General features: G+C 39.5%; 6 protein-coding genes across 8 annotated transcripts; 2 read left to right on the top strand and 4 right to left on the bottom strand.

Annotated features, from left to right (window-relative positions):
• Window positions 1-95: 95 nt before the first annotated feature.
• LOC135794557 (tRNA-queuosine alpha-mannosyltransferase) lies at window positions 96-3018 on the top strand. Of its 2 annotated transcripts, none has more exons than XM_065305869.1 (5): window positions 96-235; window positions 308-538; window positions 602-878; window positions 936-1415; window positions 1481-1734. In XM_065305869.1, the coding sequence occupies exons 2-5, from the start codon at window positions 337-339 to the stop codon at window positions 1716-1718; spliced, it is 1197 nt and encodes a 398-aa protein (XP_065161941.1). In that variant the 5' UTR covers window positions 96-235; window positions 308-336; the 3' UTR covers window positions 1719-1734. The 2 variants fall into 2 exon arrangements, with proteins under 2 accessions (XP_065161941.1, XP_065161940.1); XM_065305868.1 differs by lacking the exon at window positions 96-235 and adding an exon at window positions 2881-3018 and having other exon boundaries at window positions 316-538; window positions 1481-1722.
• Window positions 1744-4964, bottom strand: LOC135794559 (ADP,ATP carrier protein-like). Its single transcript, XM_065305872.1, has 4 exons — window positions 4671-4964; window positions 3196-3457; window positions 2901-3135; window positions 1744-2826 (listed from the first exon to the last, which is right to left on the bottom strand). The coding sequence occupies exons 1-4, from the start codon at window positions 4825-4827 to the stop codon at window positions 2584-2586; spliced, it is 897 nt and encodes a 298-aa protein (XP_065161944.1). The 5' UTR covers window positions 4828-4964; the 3' UTR covers window positions 1744-2583.
• Window positions 4965-7028: 2064 nt separating this feature from the next.
• On the bottom strand, window positions 7029-12170 carry LOC135794782 (N(G),N(G)-dimethylarginine dimethylaminohydrolase 1). Its single transcript, XM_065306174.1, has 5 exons — window positions 11748-12170; window positions 8718-8820; window positions 8562-8659; window positions 8083-8307; window positions 7029-7995 (listed from the first exon to the last, which is right to left on the bottom strand). Exons 1-5 carry the CDS (start codon window positions 12168-12170, stop codon window positions 7873-7875), a joined length of 972 nt encoding a protein of 323 aa, XP_065162246.1. The 3' UTR covers window positions 7029-7872.
• Window positions 8912-10342, bottom strand: LOC135794781 (trans-1,2-dihydrobenzene-1,2-diol dehydrogenase-like). Its single transcript, XM_065306173.1, has 4 exons — window positions 9999-10342; window positions 9648-9939; window positions 9337-9586; window positions 8912-9279 (listed from the first exon to the last, which is right to left on the bottom strand). Exons 1-4 carry the CDS (start codon window positions 10207-10209, stop codon window positions 9010-9012), a joined length of 1023 nt encoding a protein of 340 aa, XP_065162245.1. The 5' UTR covers window positions 10210-10342; the 3' UTR covers window positions 8912-9009.
• Window positions 12171-12188: 18 nt separating the features above from the next.
• On the bottom strand, window positions 12189-13007 carry LOC135794783 (farnesol dehydrogenase-like). The gene is made up of 4 exons (XM_065306175.1): window positions 12928-13007; window positions 12611-12873; window positions 12362-12493; window positions 12189-12303 (listed from the first exon to the last, which is right to left on the bottom strand). The coding sequence occupies exons 1-4, from the start codon at window positions 12932-12934 to the stop codon at window positions 12262-12264; spliced, it is 444 nt and encodes a 147-aa protein (XP_065162247.1). The 5' UTR covers window positions 12935-13007; the 3' UTR covers window positions 12189-12261.
• Window positions 13008-14556: 1549 nt separating this feature from the next.
• LOC135794784 (vesicle transport protein GOT1B) lies at window positions 14557-15767 on the top strand. 2 transcript variants are annotated; one of them, XM_065306176.1, is made up of 5 exons: window positions 14557-14697; window positions 14765-14898; window positions 14964-15055; window positions 15112-15372; window positions 15506-15767. In XM_065306176.1, the coding sequence occupies exons 2-5, from the start codon at window positions 14874-14876 to the stop codon at window positions 15563-15565; spliced, it is 438 nt and encodes a 145-aa protein (XP_065162248.1). In that variant the 5' UTR covers window positions 14557-14697; window positions 14765-14873; the 3' UTR covers window positions 15566-15767. The 2 variants fall into 2 exon arrangements, with proteins under 2 accessions (XP_065162248.1, XP_065162249.1); XM_065306177.1 differs by having other exon boundaries at window positions 15502-15767.
• Window positions 15768-15851: the final 84 nt, after the last annotated feature.

The following is a 15851-nucleotide window of genomic DNA, read 5'->3' as shown; positions in this document are numbered from 1 at the left end:
ATGATAACGCGCTGGTAAACATGATATTGTCAGTTGATTTCCTGCTTTGACTTGTGATGCAGTGATGTTGATGTTCTGGAGAGGTGTCTTCATCTATTGAGCGCAACGCAAAACCGCAATCGACAACGTGAACCGATAACTAGTTGAACTAGTTATCATTTGTCGCGCTGCATTATGTAAATTACTTCGATAATAGGGAACGGTTTGAAGTGAACGAATGCACGATGAGTAATTTGTGATTGTTTGGATTTTTTCGGCGCACTACATACACTAACAGTTCAGAGGCGTCATATGATTTTATTTTAAGGTTAAAGAAGTGGGATTAGTAGTGTTAAAATGGCAAATTCAAGAAAGCACAATAATAATTCAAGTGTGCGTCAACTTTCTGAAATAGCAAACACGTTTCCACCAACAGAAGTTTGTTCAGAAACTTCTAGTGATGTATTTATTTCAAAGGAAGTTTTGAATCCTCATATTTTGTTTGTTGAGCCATTTTACACTGGTTCACATAAAGAATTGATAGACTTACTCCATGATTGTAAGTTAAACTTATCTAAATTATTTAAGTTGTTTGTTTCAAATATTTGAATTGTATATTTAGGGTCTCCAAAGAGTAGACTTATTACTTTGAGTGGTAAAAAATGGCCATGGAGAGCAAGATGTTCAGCTCTCATTCTTTCATCTCATATTCCACAAATCACAACAGAGAAAACAATCTTCTGCAGTTCAGTGTTGTCTTTGGCAGAACTCCTAGGTCTAAGACCAGACCTTCAAAAGCTTAAGAAAATCGTCTATTTTCATGAAAATCAATTTGTTTATCCGATTCGCCAAATTAAAGATAGAGACGTGCAGTATGCCTACAATCAAATTACAACTTGGTAAGTAATTTGCACAATTTCATGGGAATCATAAATATTACATTTAAAATATTATAGTTTAGCTGCGGATGAACTAGTTTTTAATTCAGAGTTTAATCTGCGAAGTTTGCTAGATAATTTGAACAAAGTCGTTAAACTACTACCCGACTATCGCCCGAAGGATATGCAACTCAAAATACAGCCAAAGTGTAAAGTTTTGTATTTTCCTGTTTGGTATCCACTTTTACCTGACGATCAAAGTGAAAATTTAGAGTATTTAACTATAGTATGGCCGCATCGATGGGAATTCGACAAAGCGCCCGAGGTTTTTATCAATATTTTAACGAAATTGAAACAGAAAAATTTGAATTTTCGTGTACACATCCTTGGCGGCAATTTTGCTGATGTGCCTGATGTTTTAAACGACGTCAAGGAGAGTTTAAAAGAAAACATTCTAACTTTTGGTTTTGTGGAAAGCAAGGATGAATATTACGATATATTAATCAATAGTGATGTTGTGGTATCAACAGCTATACATGAATTCTTCGGGGTGGCAATGTAAGTAGATTTAAAATTTAGTTGTGGTTATGTTAATTTTTATTAATATTTGCAAAACACAACAGGTTGGAAGCAATGTGCTACGGTTGCTTCCCGATCGTGCCCAACAAACTAGTGTATCCAGAAATTTACCCACCACAATGCCTTTACAACGATGAAGCTGCAGCAGTGAAAATGTTAACAGATTACTGCAAGAATCCATCAAAGGCTAGAATTGATAGACATGCACTGGATTGTGGCTTTGACTTTGGAAGGTTTGCTTATGGCACTTTAAGGCCACGATATAGGCAATTACTTAAATAAAAAGGTAGAAATGAAAGTCTTCATATAATGTTTCTATTTTTTTGTTTTATTTTTTCATTGCCTGATGTTATCGGCACAGGTATACAGTTACGGTTCAACAATGTTTAAACAATAACAGACTGGCGCCGCTGTTGTTCGGCAGCGCCTCCCAATATTTACAGTACAATAATGTTCACTATCAAAAGAAACAGAACGCTCCGGTGTGCGCCGGAAAAATCAATTGGACACAATTTCTGTAGAAATGAATAGCAACGCCCGAGAGAATCCGGACGCAGCCGTAGGATTTATATTTCTTGCGAACGCGGTCATAGTAAACGGAGTTAAGACTACACGCAGTGTGTGGGGTTGTAAAAATAAATAATGCATCTATAATTTATGTTTTTTTGTTTCGCTCTTGCGTCGTGAGTTGGTTTTTATCGCGAAAATATCGCATTCGGATTGCGGCGTGTGTAAGACGACGGATGCTGGATCGACAGCGATATGCAGCACATCCGGAATGTTAGACAACGCGTGTGTGTAATTTTTTGTGTTTCACTTCAATTCGTTTCGATTTGCTTCGATTAACATTACAATACTAATACGGTACTTTCGCGTGCGTGTACGTACGCCGATGAGCCTTTTAGTTTCAGTTTTCGCTTTTTTTTGTTGCTTGATTTGTTTGTTAATTAATTTAAACTCTCATACTAATACGTCGGCCGCCGATGGGCGAAGACCGGCGGCGATGTTGCTCCTTACAAATAAAACACCTTGCAGTGACGCGATGTTGACGGTGGTTGTTTCTCTCAGTTGTTGGTGGCTTCTTACTTAATTTGCTTTTGCTTACGATCGGTTTTTGCTTAATTTATGAAATTTTGTTACTAACCGCTTAGAACAGCGCCTTGATCTCATCGTATAATACGAGTACGATAGCGCCACCAGTACCGCGGAGCACGTTGGAGAACGCGCCCTTGAAGAAAGCGGCGCCACCTTCCGTCTTGGCGATGGTGGCCCAGCAGTGAGCGGTGCTCTTGTACAGGATCTCGCTCTTGGCGCGGCCAGACTGCATCATCATACGCCTACGCACGGTGTCGAATGGATACGAGATAATACCAGAGATGGTCGTCACGGTCTGCACAAGAAACACAAAAATCATTAATAATCACATCTAAAATTACTCTTGCAGGTTATGCAGCGTAAACTTACCTGAGCAATAGCCCAAGAGATGACCAACGGTGTGTTCTTAGGATCAGGCAGCATACCCTTGGCAGTATCGTAGATACCGAAGAAGGCGGCACGGTAGATGATGATACCCTGTACGGATACACCGAAACCACGGTACAGACCACCAAGACCATCAGCCTTGTAGATCTTGGCCAAGCAGTTGCCGAGACCGGTGAATTCACGATCGCCTCCAGCCTTACCGACATCAGCGGCCAATCTAAACGTAAGCAAAACCATTAATTTCCATTCTGCATTTATCCCAAATATCAAATATTACCTGGTACGGGCGAAATCAAGAGGGTAGACGAAGCACAGAGAGGTGGCACCAGCGGCACCGCCGGAGGCGAGGTTACCGACGAAGTAACGCCAGAATTGAGTGCGCTTGTCGACACCGCTGAGGAAGATCGCCTTGTACTTGTCTTTGAAGGCGAAGTTCAACGCCTGCGTTGGGAAGTAACGGATGACGTTGGCGGTGTTACCACGCCAGTACGCAAGTACACCCTGTTCCTTGGGGATGCGCACGAAGCAATCTACCATACCTGCAAAACATCATTCATAAACGTAAGTAATATTCCCTTACTTAGAAATCTGGTTGCAAATGAAAGGAAAAGTACATAGATATAATGCAAATCATACATTTCGTAATGATTGCGTCGCTAATTTATTAATCATCATCCGCGTAAGCGATAAGAAGTGATAAGCAGCATCAGCAGCGCGTGGAAAAAATTAGAATTTATTACGAGTGTAATGACAGCGAATTGTACACGTAGCAGAGTATGCTACGACGCGCGCCAGCCGCGCTAGTAACCTTCGAATGACGTAGCCGTTAAATAATTAGACCCTCGGCCGGCTTATATAATACATTTGGCACTAGCCAGCAAGCGTGTGTGCGTAATGCATCGAATTCTATAAAAAAAGTCCACGCGTTTGACGTGCACGCGCTTGTTGTAATCGAAGAGAATTTTAAATTTAAATACATTTTGCATGCTTTGATGGATGAATGCGAATCGGCAACGTGTGTCTGCCGCGCGGTATATCCGGTTTTTGCCGGCCGTCTGTCCGCCATCTTGTTCGCGCCGACCATGTGGTTTGTCGCTAGCGCGTCGTCGTTATTTCAAAACGCAATGTTGAGATAAGCTTTATCGCGATTGCATTATTGTTGAGGAGTGTGATAATCACGAGGTTTGGCGAGACTTGCCCGACTTTCAGGGATGTAATAAAAATGTCTCGGCCGACATTGGGAGCAAGCGGGCAAGGTGGAAATTATATAACGCTGCGTGACCGCGCGTGCGCCACCTGATAAATCAATACTTTTATGGAGCCGGTTAAAATGGCTAGACACACGTTTTTTGGGTTTTGGATTTAATTTTTAAATACTTTTAAGATGTTTAAATGTCCAATTTAAATTGCAAAAACGCTGAATTTCATTCTATGATGATTTGTCATCGGGTTGCTTAACCGTGCCCTAATTACCTATTTAAAATTGGGTTAGCGAGTCCAAGGTACGCCGCGATGGAAAATTAAATTTAGCCCAACGGATTTATTACTGCTGTAGGTTCAATCCACCGCTGACTTAAGTCCTAACAGTACTTGCGCTAAATAATGGCTGCCTTTACAATGAATTGATCCCACATCCCGTTACCGCACGGCTTACGTAACGCTCGATTTTTCTGCCTTTGATAATGGCACGCCACGTGTTCCGATAATTTTCGCGCTTTTTTTCAATGGCAGCTTACATGCCGCCGTACTTACCCTTGTAACGCTGTGCCTCGGAGATCTGCTTGGAGATGTGTTGCACTTGAAGGAGCAGCTTGACGCGCTCAATGGGCGCGACAGCCGTCTTGGAGATGGCGGCGGAGATACCGCCAGCCATGAAGTCCTTCACGAAACCCATAGGATCCATCGACATCTTGAATGTGTGTTGGGTGTTTCGGCTGTTACTGGCTCAAAACGAAATGGTACCAAGCGGTATGGTAGAGTTTGTGGGCGTACGTCGTCTCAGATCACGCACCGGACTGCAAGTGATGACTGGGAGCGGAAGGCGGCCGCGTAGACCATATCAAAGAACGGGAGGTCGACGGTAGCCGGAGTGGTGGTAATCGCGAGTATGCGCAATCGTAAGCAAAGTCACATGCCGGCAAAGCGGGAAGGTCCCGGGTGGAGTCGAGAATAGATTTTTACGTCACCATTAGGCGCGAACTTGCGCGAGCGGGCGCCATTCATTTTTGAAATTGGCGCTTCGATACATGTTAATCGCACGCAAAACGATTAGGTAATCGTTAATCGCCCACCCGGTATCGATGACTTATGACTTTGTCCGAGTGGTGACCGCTCGCTTAGTTCCAGCGTGTAGGTTACTACTTTTCGCCTGAGACGTTTTTGGGACGTAGTAAAGCGTCTCCTTGAGATTGCACCAAGGCCATTGCGTTATCTCGCAAGTTCACGTAGTTCTCCAGTTAACGCGATGCTAAAATTTTAGCGCAATTATCGTAAAATAGTAAAAGTAGTTTGATGTGAACGAACCAGACTTAAGTCTGTCGGCAACATGGCAACCATGTTTTAGTCAGTTATTTGCGCGGTCAGAGAACAATTGCATGCCCTAGCACAAAGTCGACTTAATTTGCTTTTTAATCAACGCGTACTCAAGTCCGACTCAATGAAAAATTCCGACGATAACTGCACATTTTTTATTTGGGCATGATTTGACGTTGGAATTTAGCATAAGTGGCTGCGGAATACGCTGAAAGTGCGTTTAATATTTGGATAAACCGTATCGCGTGTCGCTGTGTGTCGCAATTGCGTCTGTCGTTGATAAGATAAACAAATCGCGCGAAAATTGATATACGTGCGTTTTTTGACTGCTGATGAAATCAGATATTTATTGCAATTAAAAAATCTTTAATCTGATTACGGGTAGTTACAAGTTACAACATCGTGAAACTTTCCACGTGTTTGTTTATTTGCACTTTCTATTCTTATCTAATTTAAGAAAAATGATTTTCCACATAACGATTTTTTTATTTTTTGGCGTGTTTACAAATACATGTATGTGTATTATGATTGCGTTTATGTATGCTATGTGAAGAAAATGCAAATGTTAAGCATGTGCGCACGATCTGACCGAGCGTCCTTTTGGCCTTGCGCGAATCTCGCGTTTGTATTCGATCAATTTGGCACAGGCGTCGCAAGGACACGTTACGGATTGCACTCGGACTTAAGTGCGGGTTTCACCGTCTTGTGCAAAATTAGCATAAGGGCACTGGGACATACGGCAGCCGATTGACTTTGACACGGCATGCGCGTTAGCAATAAGTTATCTAACGATCCACCGACCTGCGTCCAAATGATTTACACGTGCCTGTTTGTCGTTGGGCAAGTTTCGGAAAATGTCAATAAGTCAATGCTCTTTATGACTATTTTAGGTGTATTTATTTAAGGAGACATTATTAATAACAATGCAAAATTAGATATTTTGGTTATTCTTAGATAGTTGGAGTAGTTTTTATTATTGATCAAACAGTTGCCTATGTTGGGGACGCCGCCATTGATAAATCAAATAATTTTCGTCTTCTTTATATACAAAATTGGTTATGCAACGCGTTTTTATAGTGTTGAAGATTTGACATGTCGCATATTTAATAATAATTATCGTGTGAAAGAAGAATGCGCACATTCTTTTGATTAGTATGATAATATTTTCCAATTCGTTTTGTTGTGGACCAAAAAATGTGATACCTAAAACATAGAATTGTTAGGCAATGCCAAAAACAAAATAGGTTTGTGTTTCACATCACAAATGTTCCTTTTTGGTTGTTTGTTGTTGGGTAATTGCAGCAAATTGCTGATGATTAACACAGATCTCTAGTTTTCGTCAAAAATAAAATGATAATGTCATATTTTCACCAGAGTTCAGCTCAATTTGAATGGCTAATTTAATAAATTATAATTTTGAGGCAAAGTAACTTTACGCCATTATGGAAAAGTAAAAATTTTCCTGTCCGCCATATTTACTAACTTTGCAAGAATACAGGTAACCAAAAAATTAATAAACTTTCTAATTAAACTAAAGTTTTCCATTCTGGCGGGAGAAAAATAATGAAACACCTTACATTCACTTAACAACAATATTTATTCATGAAATAGTTGTTTTACTTGGTAATACCGATACATTTTATATATCCTCTGACAAAACAAATATATAAATACCACCAAATAGTAGTTTGTAGCGTTTGTAGCTCGTAGCTGCACTGCAGTTGAAATCTGTGAGTGTATAACATCGAAATACTGACTGATTACACCAAGATATATCGAAAATAGAAAATAAATAAGGTCGCATTAAATGCCGTCGCAGTTCGCGTGTAGTGAGAATTCACTTGGAATGAAAACGAAATAAAAATATACATAAAAAAAAAATAAATGATCAATAATGTACCATGCAGATATGCGCGTGTGTCTTAATTCTTAATTTTTGTTACTCCAAAAAGTTGACCAAAACGAGTACAAAAGCTAACTTGCCAATATTAATTTGATACATAATCTAAACTCCATTTTCTAATAACATTATTATCATGGTTCACTTTACATTTAAATGTTTAGTTTATAACAGAATTTCCTAGTACTGGTCCTTGAATATTAGTTCTAAATCTTTCTCTATAACACTTTATAAGTTACGCCGACTCTAAAGGTACATAAACTCTAATATATACATTAACACTTGCGTTTTTGTTTTTGTTTTCAGTATAGTCATGTACAGTCAAGACAAGATGAAGACCTGAGGTGGTGTTTGAGACACATGGACACAACAACAATCATCAATAAAATGGTATGTGTCAAGTTGAGTTATTGAAATGCGCGTTAAATGCGAGGAAATCAGAATATTTTGTGAGATTGCTGAGCATGAGCATTATGTGGCCATATTTGTTGCTGTGACAAGTAAGTCTAGGTCTTGGCGAAATTAAAGATTCCTGCATATCCGTAATCGCCTGACTAGTAGACAGCTGGACGTCAAGCCGCAGGAAGTTTTCGCCAGTTCCGTTATTTCCAGTGATCTTCTTGAATCGATTTTATCACAAAATACCTACAACATGCATAGTATGCATTATTATAAAGATAGGCAACCCAATTTACGTAATTTCGTTGAATAATGCGCTTATTTGTTTGTTACCTGATAGGATTTTGGTATTTCTCCCTCGGATCGATGCACAAGCGTTCCGTTCAAGTATAAAACGTTGGCCGCTTCGTCCTCGGGTAGCGTGATGGTCTGATAACTATAGGTAGCTTCACGTTCCATGCGTTTAAGGACTTCCTGGCATTCCTTGCCGGCGCCCACACAGAGCAAGCAAGGACCGCCCATAGTCACGTAAGACTTTAGTTTGCGTGGAGAAGGAATCTAAAACGTAAGTTATTAATAAAACAACCATTTTTACAGAATAATGCATAGATAAACTTATTATATCATGCATTAAATTTTAAAATAGTGCTAGACTGTGATAAAAGTTGTAAAATTGTCGAAATTGAGACGGCGTGTTTGCTGCTGTGAGCGATGGCTGGCAAATACTGATCTCACACGATCTCACGACCATGCGGCCTCACCTCCAGCACACCGTTACTCAGATCTCGCAGAATCAACTCCTCTGGCTTTACCTTTATCGGTGTGCATGGATATTCAGGGAAGGCAGAGGCCACAGCGCGTGCGCCACCCTCGTTCGTCCATTCAGACAACCCAACAAAGAATTCTTGTCCTTAAAGTAAATTATTTGTTTAAAAAGTTAATATTTTACCTAAAATTTCATAGTTTACCTGTAAAAAGGACATCGCCGCCATCTAACTTCGCATTAGGATCCTGAATCTCAATAATTGGCAGGTCTAGTTCTTTCTTTAGCACCACTCGAATTGTTTCCACCTGAAATTTAAAGGAAAATAGTTAAATATAGATAGAGTAACTTATTAACTAAATTAAAGATGAAAATTAACAGGTTTTACTTAATTGGCCATAAGTTTGTTAGAATTTATTTGGATATTTCATATCATAACATAGAATGTATATAACACACAGTTTAATATTAGAAACGTTTATTTTTCTTGGATCGGCTTAGTTGTATTCCTGGGAATCCGCATCGTAAACAACTCCAACCGATTTGCGCCACGCGTCCATCTGTTCAGCAAGTTGTAGGGATTCGGCGTGTGTAACAGTTGGCGACTCTTTCTTTCCGCCCAAAATGCACTGCCGACATTCTGCAGCTTCATAAGACAAACCCACGGAATTCAGGAAATTGAACGTGTCCTTGCTTTCCGGCAGCTTTGCCTCGAAATGGAGCGCATCTTTAAGGTAAAGTTTTGACGGGCACCAGAATTGTGGGATCTAAAAATGTATCCGTAGGTGTAAAAACAATTTGTATAATTGTTTTCTTTTTCTTACTCTAATAGTGCCTTTTGTGCCAACAGCAACCGCCTCATTGGGCAACTCCACTGTTGTATTGATGGTCAACACTGCACTCTTGTTATTTTCATATTGGATAATACAAGATGCGCTGTTGTCAACACCCTGTGCATTGAGGAAACCTGTGGAAGTGAAACTTATCGCTTTCGCACCCCTGTAGACGTACTGTGCGAATTGAAGGGCGTAAACGCCGATGTCGAGGATTCCACTGCCGCCCTGGTCCTTTACGCTGTTCCACAAGATTGAGTAAGTTTAAATTTATTTCACGCGTCAATTTTGTAAGTGTATACCTTACTCTGGAGACATGCTCCAGCGGGAAACCGAAGTTGACGTTGACGACTTGCACGTCACCGATCACTCCGCTCTGGATAAGTTCAGCGAGTTTCTTATACACCGGAAAACTGCGACTCCAGATGGCCTCCATGAAGAATACGCCTTTCTCATGGGCGTGTTTCATTAAAGATTCAGTCTGCTTCTTGTTCATTGTCAGTGGCTTCTCGCAAAGGACATTCTTGCCGGCATCAATCATCAATTTAGCAATTTCGTAGTGCTTTGTGTTGATGGCACCAATATAGACGATGTCTATTAACGGTCAAAGCAAACTTTTAACTGATTTATAGTTAATAAGTCTAATGACTTACCAAGTTCTGTATCATGGGCAATTTCGGCATAGCTTCCGTATGACTTGGCAATGCCATGTTCGAAGGCGAATTTTTTCGCATCGTCGATGTTACGCGCTGCGACAGCGACAACCTGATGCTCACTCGGTGGCAATACTTTTATACCACAGACAAAATCATGACAGATTTTTCCGGCGCTGACAATACCCCAACGTAGACACTTTGTAGACATTTTTGTTGTTGTTTTGTAGCGGTTTAGTCTTCTATCGTAGCCCTGACTGATCACAAAGTGGTTTGCGCCGGCGTTTTACGTAATAACGTGTTTATCAATCGCAAATCCCCACCAAACAGCAAATATTACGCCACTTATTATGTAGTTTCAAGTGTTTTGGTAATTATGATCGCAGTTTTGATAAAAATGACAGATCGCACGTGGGTCACATGTGGTCACATGCATGTTACACGTTCAACAAACATGTACGTTGTGTTGCATAATGCAACAGTAAGAAACTGCAACCATCTTTTATGTAACCATGACAACAACCCAAAAAAAAAAAACAGAGTTGTTTGTCAGACATCAATAGTTTAGTGTAGTGATAATTCGGTGAATTAATTCGTAGCTGTGCGCAGTTTAGTGTCGGTGGTATGCCGGTGAGTTTTTATTACGTAGGCGCGCGCGGCGGTGATGTATAAAATAGTATGTCATTTTTATTATAATTTTATTCATTGGAGCAGGCAAACACACAATGCCTCTCAATGGACGCGCTTTATTGAAACGACCTTTTCTGCCAGTGCCAGCTCAGCGCTAGCAAATAGTAGCAAACTGTCTCGTAATTCTCATATACAAGTTGACAGTGTATTTGCTGATGGTGTGACCTCGCCGATGAAAATGTGCGCCTTCAATTTCAGCGAATTATTTGTTGTCTTGCTAGCGTCATGCACGTACGCGCGAAACTGGTTCAATGCACGCGCTGAACTAATTTCCAAATTAACTCTAAACTATCACATATATCATAACATGAGGCTTATTTGGTAGCTGGCGGCAAGTAACAACTTGCAACAAAAGAATAACGAGAAGGAAATGTGTAACGTTCATAACGGTAGCAGCGCGATGGAATGAAACTCATGAAAGTTGTATGATTGCTGCCGGTGCTACGCTACCTGCCAACTCGTTCGACATTCGCCTTGAATTTAAAACAAAGCGAAAACATCGCACACCTTATCAACTGAATGGTTGTAATGTAGTAGTATGGCAGGTAGTGCTTCCCACACACGGAGATAACAAAAAATAAAACAAAGGCTATGGTAAAATTAAGGTTTGGTTTGGTTTTGTTAAAATTAGCGCGCAACTATTGATTTTTCATTTAAATTGGAGCGCGCGCGCTCCAAACTTCAGTTTCACTCAGTTTGAATTTGTTGCGTGCGGGACGTAACGTAACAAATTATGCAAACTAGGCAATTAACCGGTGGACGTGTATAAAAATAAAGATCACGGCCATGCTTTTTGCATTTGCATGCGAGAGAGAGAGGTTTATTTATGGCATTACACACTCGCAATTTCCTTATTGATTTACGCTCCCGACACCGCCACACATCGCGCGCGAATTCCATATCTCTGCATCTCGTTAGCAGCGCAGATGCTTACAAGTTGGTCAAGTCATGTCAATGTAAACAAACACTGTTTGATTTGTAATTTGTCCTAAATGTATGCGTATTTCTAAGTGAAATTTCTCATTTTCGGTGCGTTGATCTTCGTTTGTTATCGCTCACCTCTTTCTCACGATGCGGTGCACCGGGGCGCGCAATCAGTGCGATGCCGTTGCATATCACGGCGGTGTCCTCGACGAAGACGCACTCGGGCAGCGACTCGTCGGGTGGTAGCTCGATGACGTCGAGGCCGAGTTCGCGCAGCAGGCGCACGTACGCTTCGTGCTGGCGGCGCGCGAGCTCCAGGTCAATTTCACCGCGCGTTCGTAATGATAGCGGGATGCGGCTGACGACGGCGTGCGTATAGCGACCGGTCGCCATGTTCCAGGGCAACGCGTGTTCACCGCCGATGAGGCACCGAGTCTGACTGGCAGCTGGTCGCAGCTCGCGCGCGTCGCTGCTCGCCTCCAGCGCCAGCGCAGACGAGCGGGGACGCCGCTCTTGCTCCCTTCGATTGTGCAACACCACAGTGGTGTCGTGATGCATTCAAACTTGCTCTGGAGGTTTAACAATGGAGAAGATTTATTGTGACTTGTATTGTTACATGTTATTAGCTGTTTTCGCCGTGATATATTCGCTAAAACTTCTCCCTGATGTGTTTTAGGGTTAGTTCTTTAACCTAAAATAGGAAATGAATGTTAACTACTCATGTCATGTTGGTTGCGTGTTATACTCACCAGAATATTAGGTTTTGTTGATAAAATAAACATCACGCCATCAACAACATCCTCTGGATCCATTCCATTTGGATTTGTGGTGTCACCGCCATCTTTATGAATGTCTGTGTAGACATAACCAGGACTGAGGCTCTAATAAACAGGAAATTATTATTTAATCTCTTTAGCAACATAAATTTTATACAATTTCCGATTCTTATTTACTCCATAATCTTTAGTTTATTTTTTAGTTGATTAAAAGGCACTCACGGTAATTTTTATATCAGTTCCCAAATAAACCATCTCCTGTCGGAATTGCTCCGTTGCTGCAGTCACAGCGTGTTTACTGGCAGGATAAATCCCCATGATAGGTTTTTCCATGCTGGGAATGTAGTGACCGGCTACGCTGTTGATATTGATGATTTGTCCGTTGATTTTCTTTTCGCGCATGTGTGCGATTACTTCTTTCGTTGCAATACACAGAGCCATCAAGTTGGTGTCGATTAGAATTTTCCAGGAGTCGTTATCCTGCTCTAAATACAAAAAATGTTAGAAAAGTAATTTCTTAATTGAGGTTAGGAACTAACCTGACATTAAATCGAAATTGGCAACTCCTGCATTGTTGATTAATATGTGTATATCGCCAACTTTGGCAATAATATCTTGAATTTGTTCTCGTCAGTAATATCAAAACAATAAGTGATAATGTTTGGATTTTCAGCAGATAAATTTTTCAGAACGTCTTCTCGTCGCGCGATAGCAATTGTCTAGAAAAACATTTATTTATATAAGCATGTTATGTCTGCAATACAATGATTTAAAACACTTTTCTTACTTTAATTCCTTCATTTGCTAGTTTGATGGTTATTGCTCTGCCGATGCCGGCACTCGCTCCAGTGACAATTGCGACTTTACTTCGCCAGCGATCCATTGCAACTGGAATTATAAGTACATACACATGTAAAACTGTTTAGGTGTTTATGCTATTATTTGAGATGCAATTCGAGTTATGTTTCAGCGTCACATACCGCACTCGAGGCACTCCAGTCAAGTCCAGTCTAAATATAACGATAACGCAACGACAAGCAAAATAGTTTAAAATTATGCGTTGAAAGTTATTTTAAGTTTATTTTAAATAATTGTTTGATAAACTTAGTATTTTATTATATTGTTATTTATATATAACAAGATTTTAAAACTTTGATATGGCTTGAAAGCTGTCAGAGTTAATTATGAAGTTTAAAATATTTGAAATTTGATTCATTTCCGAGCATGAAATTTTTAAGGTTAGAACCGTCAGTTTAGTTTGCTCCGTTTGGTGCTGTACAAATTTTATCATTCTCAAATCGCGTATATTTATCTGGTATATATTTAACAAAATGGACTTGTTGGAGACAGTTTTACGGACGGCGAACGCCTTTGAACACATTGAAAAATTTCGTAAAGAAGGAATTAATGCCACAGCCTTACAATTACTAACCGACAACGATTTGGAAATCATTGGCATTGATGATCCAAAAGTGCGTAATAAAATTTTAAAAACTGCAGAACATTTACAAGTTGCCTCGGAGTGAGTACAAATACTTATTATCGTTCATTTTACCTGTATAAACTACAAACTATTACAACCATCATTCTATTTTTATGTTTTAGAAAAAGAGTTGAGTTGAAGTTTGACAAAATGTATGTAAACACTGCACTAGCAGAAATTAAAAATCAAATGTTATTGTATAACGCGACTTACACACCGATGGTTTTACGGCCTGATGTTATCAATGTCACTGTACCATTGGCAAATGCTTGTGAAGCACTTTCAACAGCAATTGATGATCTACACCAGGAAGTGATGACATTTAAAAATCATGTTTTGAGTGAGAAAGGCTTAGTGAAAACAGACAAGGACAAATTGACCTGTGTTATTTCTGGCATCTTGCTTAGCGTTTTTGTGGTGACCAATATGTTTGTTGTGAAGAAAATTGTATCTCTGATTCGACAATGAGTCTTGAGGACAGAAATTTCAAGTTAAGTTTGAAGAAATCTCATGTAAAAGTTTATCAAATGTATTTTTAAGGTATAAAATTTATTTTTCTACAGAAATAAATAAACTTAAGTTTGAATTTATGTTATAATCTCGCAGTTAAAATATTATTTTTGATAATAGAAATTTAAGTCTGGAATGTGAACGAAACGTTTCGTTTTTGTGTATGTTAGGTTGCATACGGTCGAGTGCTAATCGACATTGGGTTGAATTCGTTGAGTGGACACCTGAGAGTCAACTCGGCGGTTTTAATCCCAAAAAGACGGTTCAAAGCATTTATTTATACATAGCAACGCTGTAGAAGACACCTTCTGTTAAGGTACGCTCAATACTTCAGTTTTCTGTTGCAATCTTTTGAAATTTAATGTTAACGTTGTGCTTTTTAGCGTCGTGACGTGGAGCCAGGACGTGAAGGTTATGAGCGTTTATTTTAAAATAACACTCTTTTTAAATATACTAGGAGCCTAACAGGGAAGAAAACAATAGTTTGTCACCATGTTTGAAATAACAGACACACAGAGTAAGTGATCATTTATATAAATACATATTATATTTGATTGTTTATTTTCTATTATGAATTTACAGAAATAGGTGTTGGTTTGGCTGGATTTGGGATGTTTTTCCTCTTCCTGGGAATGATACTTTTGTTTGACAAGAGTTTACTGGCCTTAGGAAATGTAAGAATTGTATAAATGTCAAAAATTCAATTATTTATTATGTTTGTTGGTTTTAGATTCTATTTATTTGTGGTTTAGCATGTGTAATAGGTCTGGAGAGAACATTCAGATTTTTCTTCCAAAGACACAAAGTGAAGGCATCAATTGCATTCCTTGGTGGCATTTTTATTGTGTTGTTTGGCTATCCTCTTATTGGGATGCTGGTGGAAACATATGGATTTGTTCTGCTGTTTAGTGGGTTCTTCCCAGTTGCCATCAATTTCCTAAGGAGAGTTCCTTTGATTGGCACCTTCTTAAATTTACCTGGTATTAGTGGGGTAAGTAAAATTTTGTTTTAGTTTGGTTTGATTATTTTACGGAATTTGCGTTATTTCGTCATTTTTCGTTTTGTTTATTATAAAATTTGTTTGTTTACGAACACATGTATTACACGAACATTTTTCTAGGTAGTTGACAAACTGGCTGGAGAATCGGGCCGGACCAGAGTGTAATGATGATCCATTTAAGTAATTAATTTATGCATGATCATAGTGAATACATTTCATCGAACGGGAACCACGATATGGGGGCGTCGGTGAAATGAACAAACGGGAATGAAGTTTTGTATGCAGTGCGTGGACACTTAACTGTATGTAAGTTTGTTTTTGTACAATCAAGTTAATTAAGACAATTAATCTAGAAAACAAATTGAATATAACAAAATCCGTATAAACTTGTTTTATTTCTACATGTATAGTGGGTTGCCTGCCATACAGTTGCGATTCAGATATTTCGTGTTCTTCGTCAAGCCATAAAC

This window comes from Atheta coriaria, unplaced genomic scaffold, assembly GCF_025399875.1.
Source record: "Atheta coriaria isolate IRGN ID8LTWV9N9 unplaced genomic scaffold, Caltech_Dcor_3.1 hic_scaffold_6_pilon, whole genome shotgun sequence".
Taxonomy (NCBI): Eukaryota; Metazoa; Arthropoda; class Insecta; order Coleoptera; family Staphylinidae; genus Dalotia; species Dalotia coriaria.
This window is presented reverse-complemented; position numbering and strand designations above follow the sequence as displayed.

Excerpts from the sequence above, each read along its gene's own strand:
- LOC135794557 (XM_065305868.1), top strand. The coding sequence starts at position 337 with ATGGCAAATTCAAGAAAGCACAATAATAATTCAAGTGTGCGTCAACTT. Across the intron at positions 879-935 it reads TACAATCAAATTACAACTTG|TTTAGCTGCGGATGAACTAG; the intron begins GTAAGTAATTTG and ends AAAATATTATAG. Across the intron at positions 1,416-1,480 it reads GAATTCTTCGGGGTGGCAAT|GTTGGAAGCAATGTGCTACG; the intron begins GTAAGTAGATTT and ends AAAACACAACAG.
- LOC135794781 (XM_065306173.1), bottom strand. The coding sequence starts at position 10,209 with ATGTCTACAAAGTGTCTACGTTGGGGTATTGTCAGCGCCGGAAAAATC. Across the intron at positions 9,587-9,647 it reads GAGCATGTCTCCAGAGTAAG|CGTAAAGGACCAGGGCGGCA; the intron begins GTATACACTTAC and ends CTTGTGGAACAG. Across the intron at positions 9,280-9,336 it reads GCACAAAAGGCACTATTAGA|ATCCCACAATTCTGGTGCCC; the intron begins GTAAGAAAAAGA and ends ATACATTTTTAG.
- LOC135794783 (XM_065306175.1), bottom strand. Across the intron at positions 12,494-12,610 it reads GAACTGATATAAAAATTACC|AGCCTCAGTCCTGGTTATGT; the intron begins GTGAGTGCCTTT and ends CCTGTTTATTAG. Across the intron at positions 12,304-12,361 it reads CAACAAAACCTAATATTCTG|GTTAAAGAACTAACCCTAAA; the intron begins GTGAGTATAACA and ends TTCCTATTTTAG.
- LOC135794782 (XM_065306174.1), bottom strand. The coding sequence starts at position 12,170 with ATGCATCACGACACCACTGTGGTGTTGCACAATCGAAGGGAGCAAGAG. Across the intron at positions 8,821-11,747 it reads CACCGCATCGTGAGAAAGAG|GTGGAAACAATTCGAGTGGT; the intron begins GTGAGCGATAAC and ends TTTAAATTTCAG. Across the intron at positions 7,996-8,082 it reads AAATACCAAAATCCTATCAG|GTATTTTGTGATAAAATCGA; the intron begins GTAACAAACAAA and ends TGCATGTTGTAG.
- LOC135794559 (XM_065305872.1), bottom strand. The coding sequence starts at position 4,827 with ATGTCGATGGATCCTATGGGTTTCGTGAAGGACTTCATGGCTGGCGGT. Across the intron at positions 3,458-4,670 it reads CGAGGCACAGCGTTACAAGG|GTATGGTAGATTGCTTCGTG; the intron begins GTAAGTACGGCG and ends GATGTTTTGCAG. Across the intron at positions 2,827-2,900 it reads TCTCTTGGGCTATTGCTCAG|ACCGTGACGACCATCTCTGG; the intron begins GTAAGTTTACGC and ends TTTCTTGTGCAG.
- LOC135794784 (XM_065306176.1), top strand. The coding sequence starts at position 14,874 with ATGTTTGAAATAACAGACACACAGA. Across the intron at positions 14,899-14,963 it reads TGAAATAACAGACACACAGA|AAATAGGTGTTGGTTTGGCT; the intron begins GTAAGTGATCAT and ends ATGAATTTACAG. Across the intron at positions 15,056-15,111 it reads GTTTACTGGCCTTAGGAAAT|ATTCTATTTATTTGTGGTTT; the intron begins GTAAGAATTGTA and ends TGTTGGTTTTAG.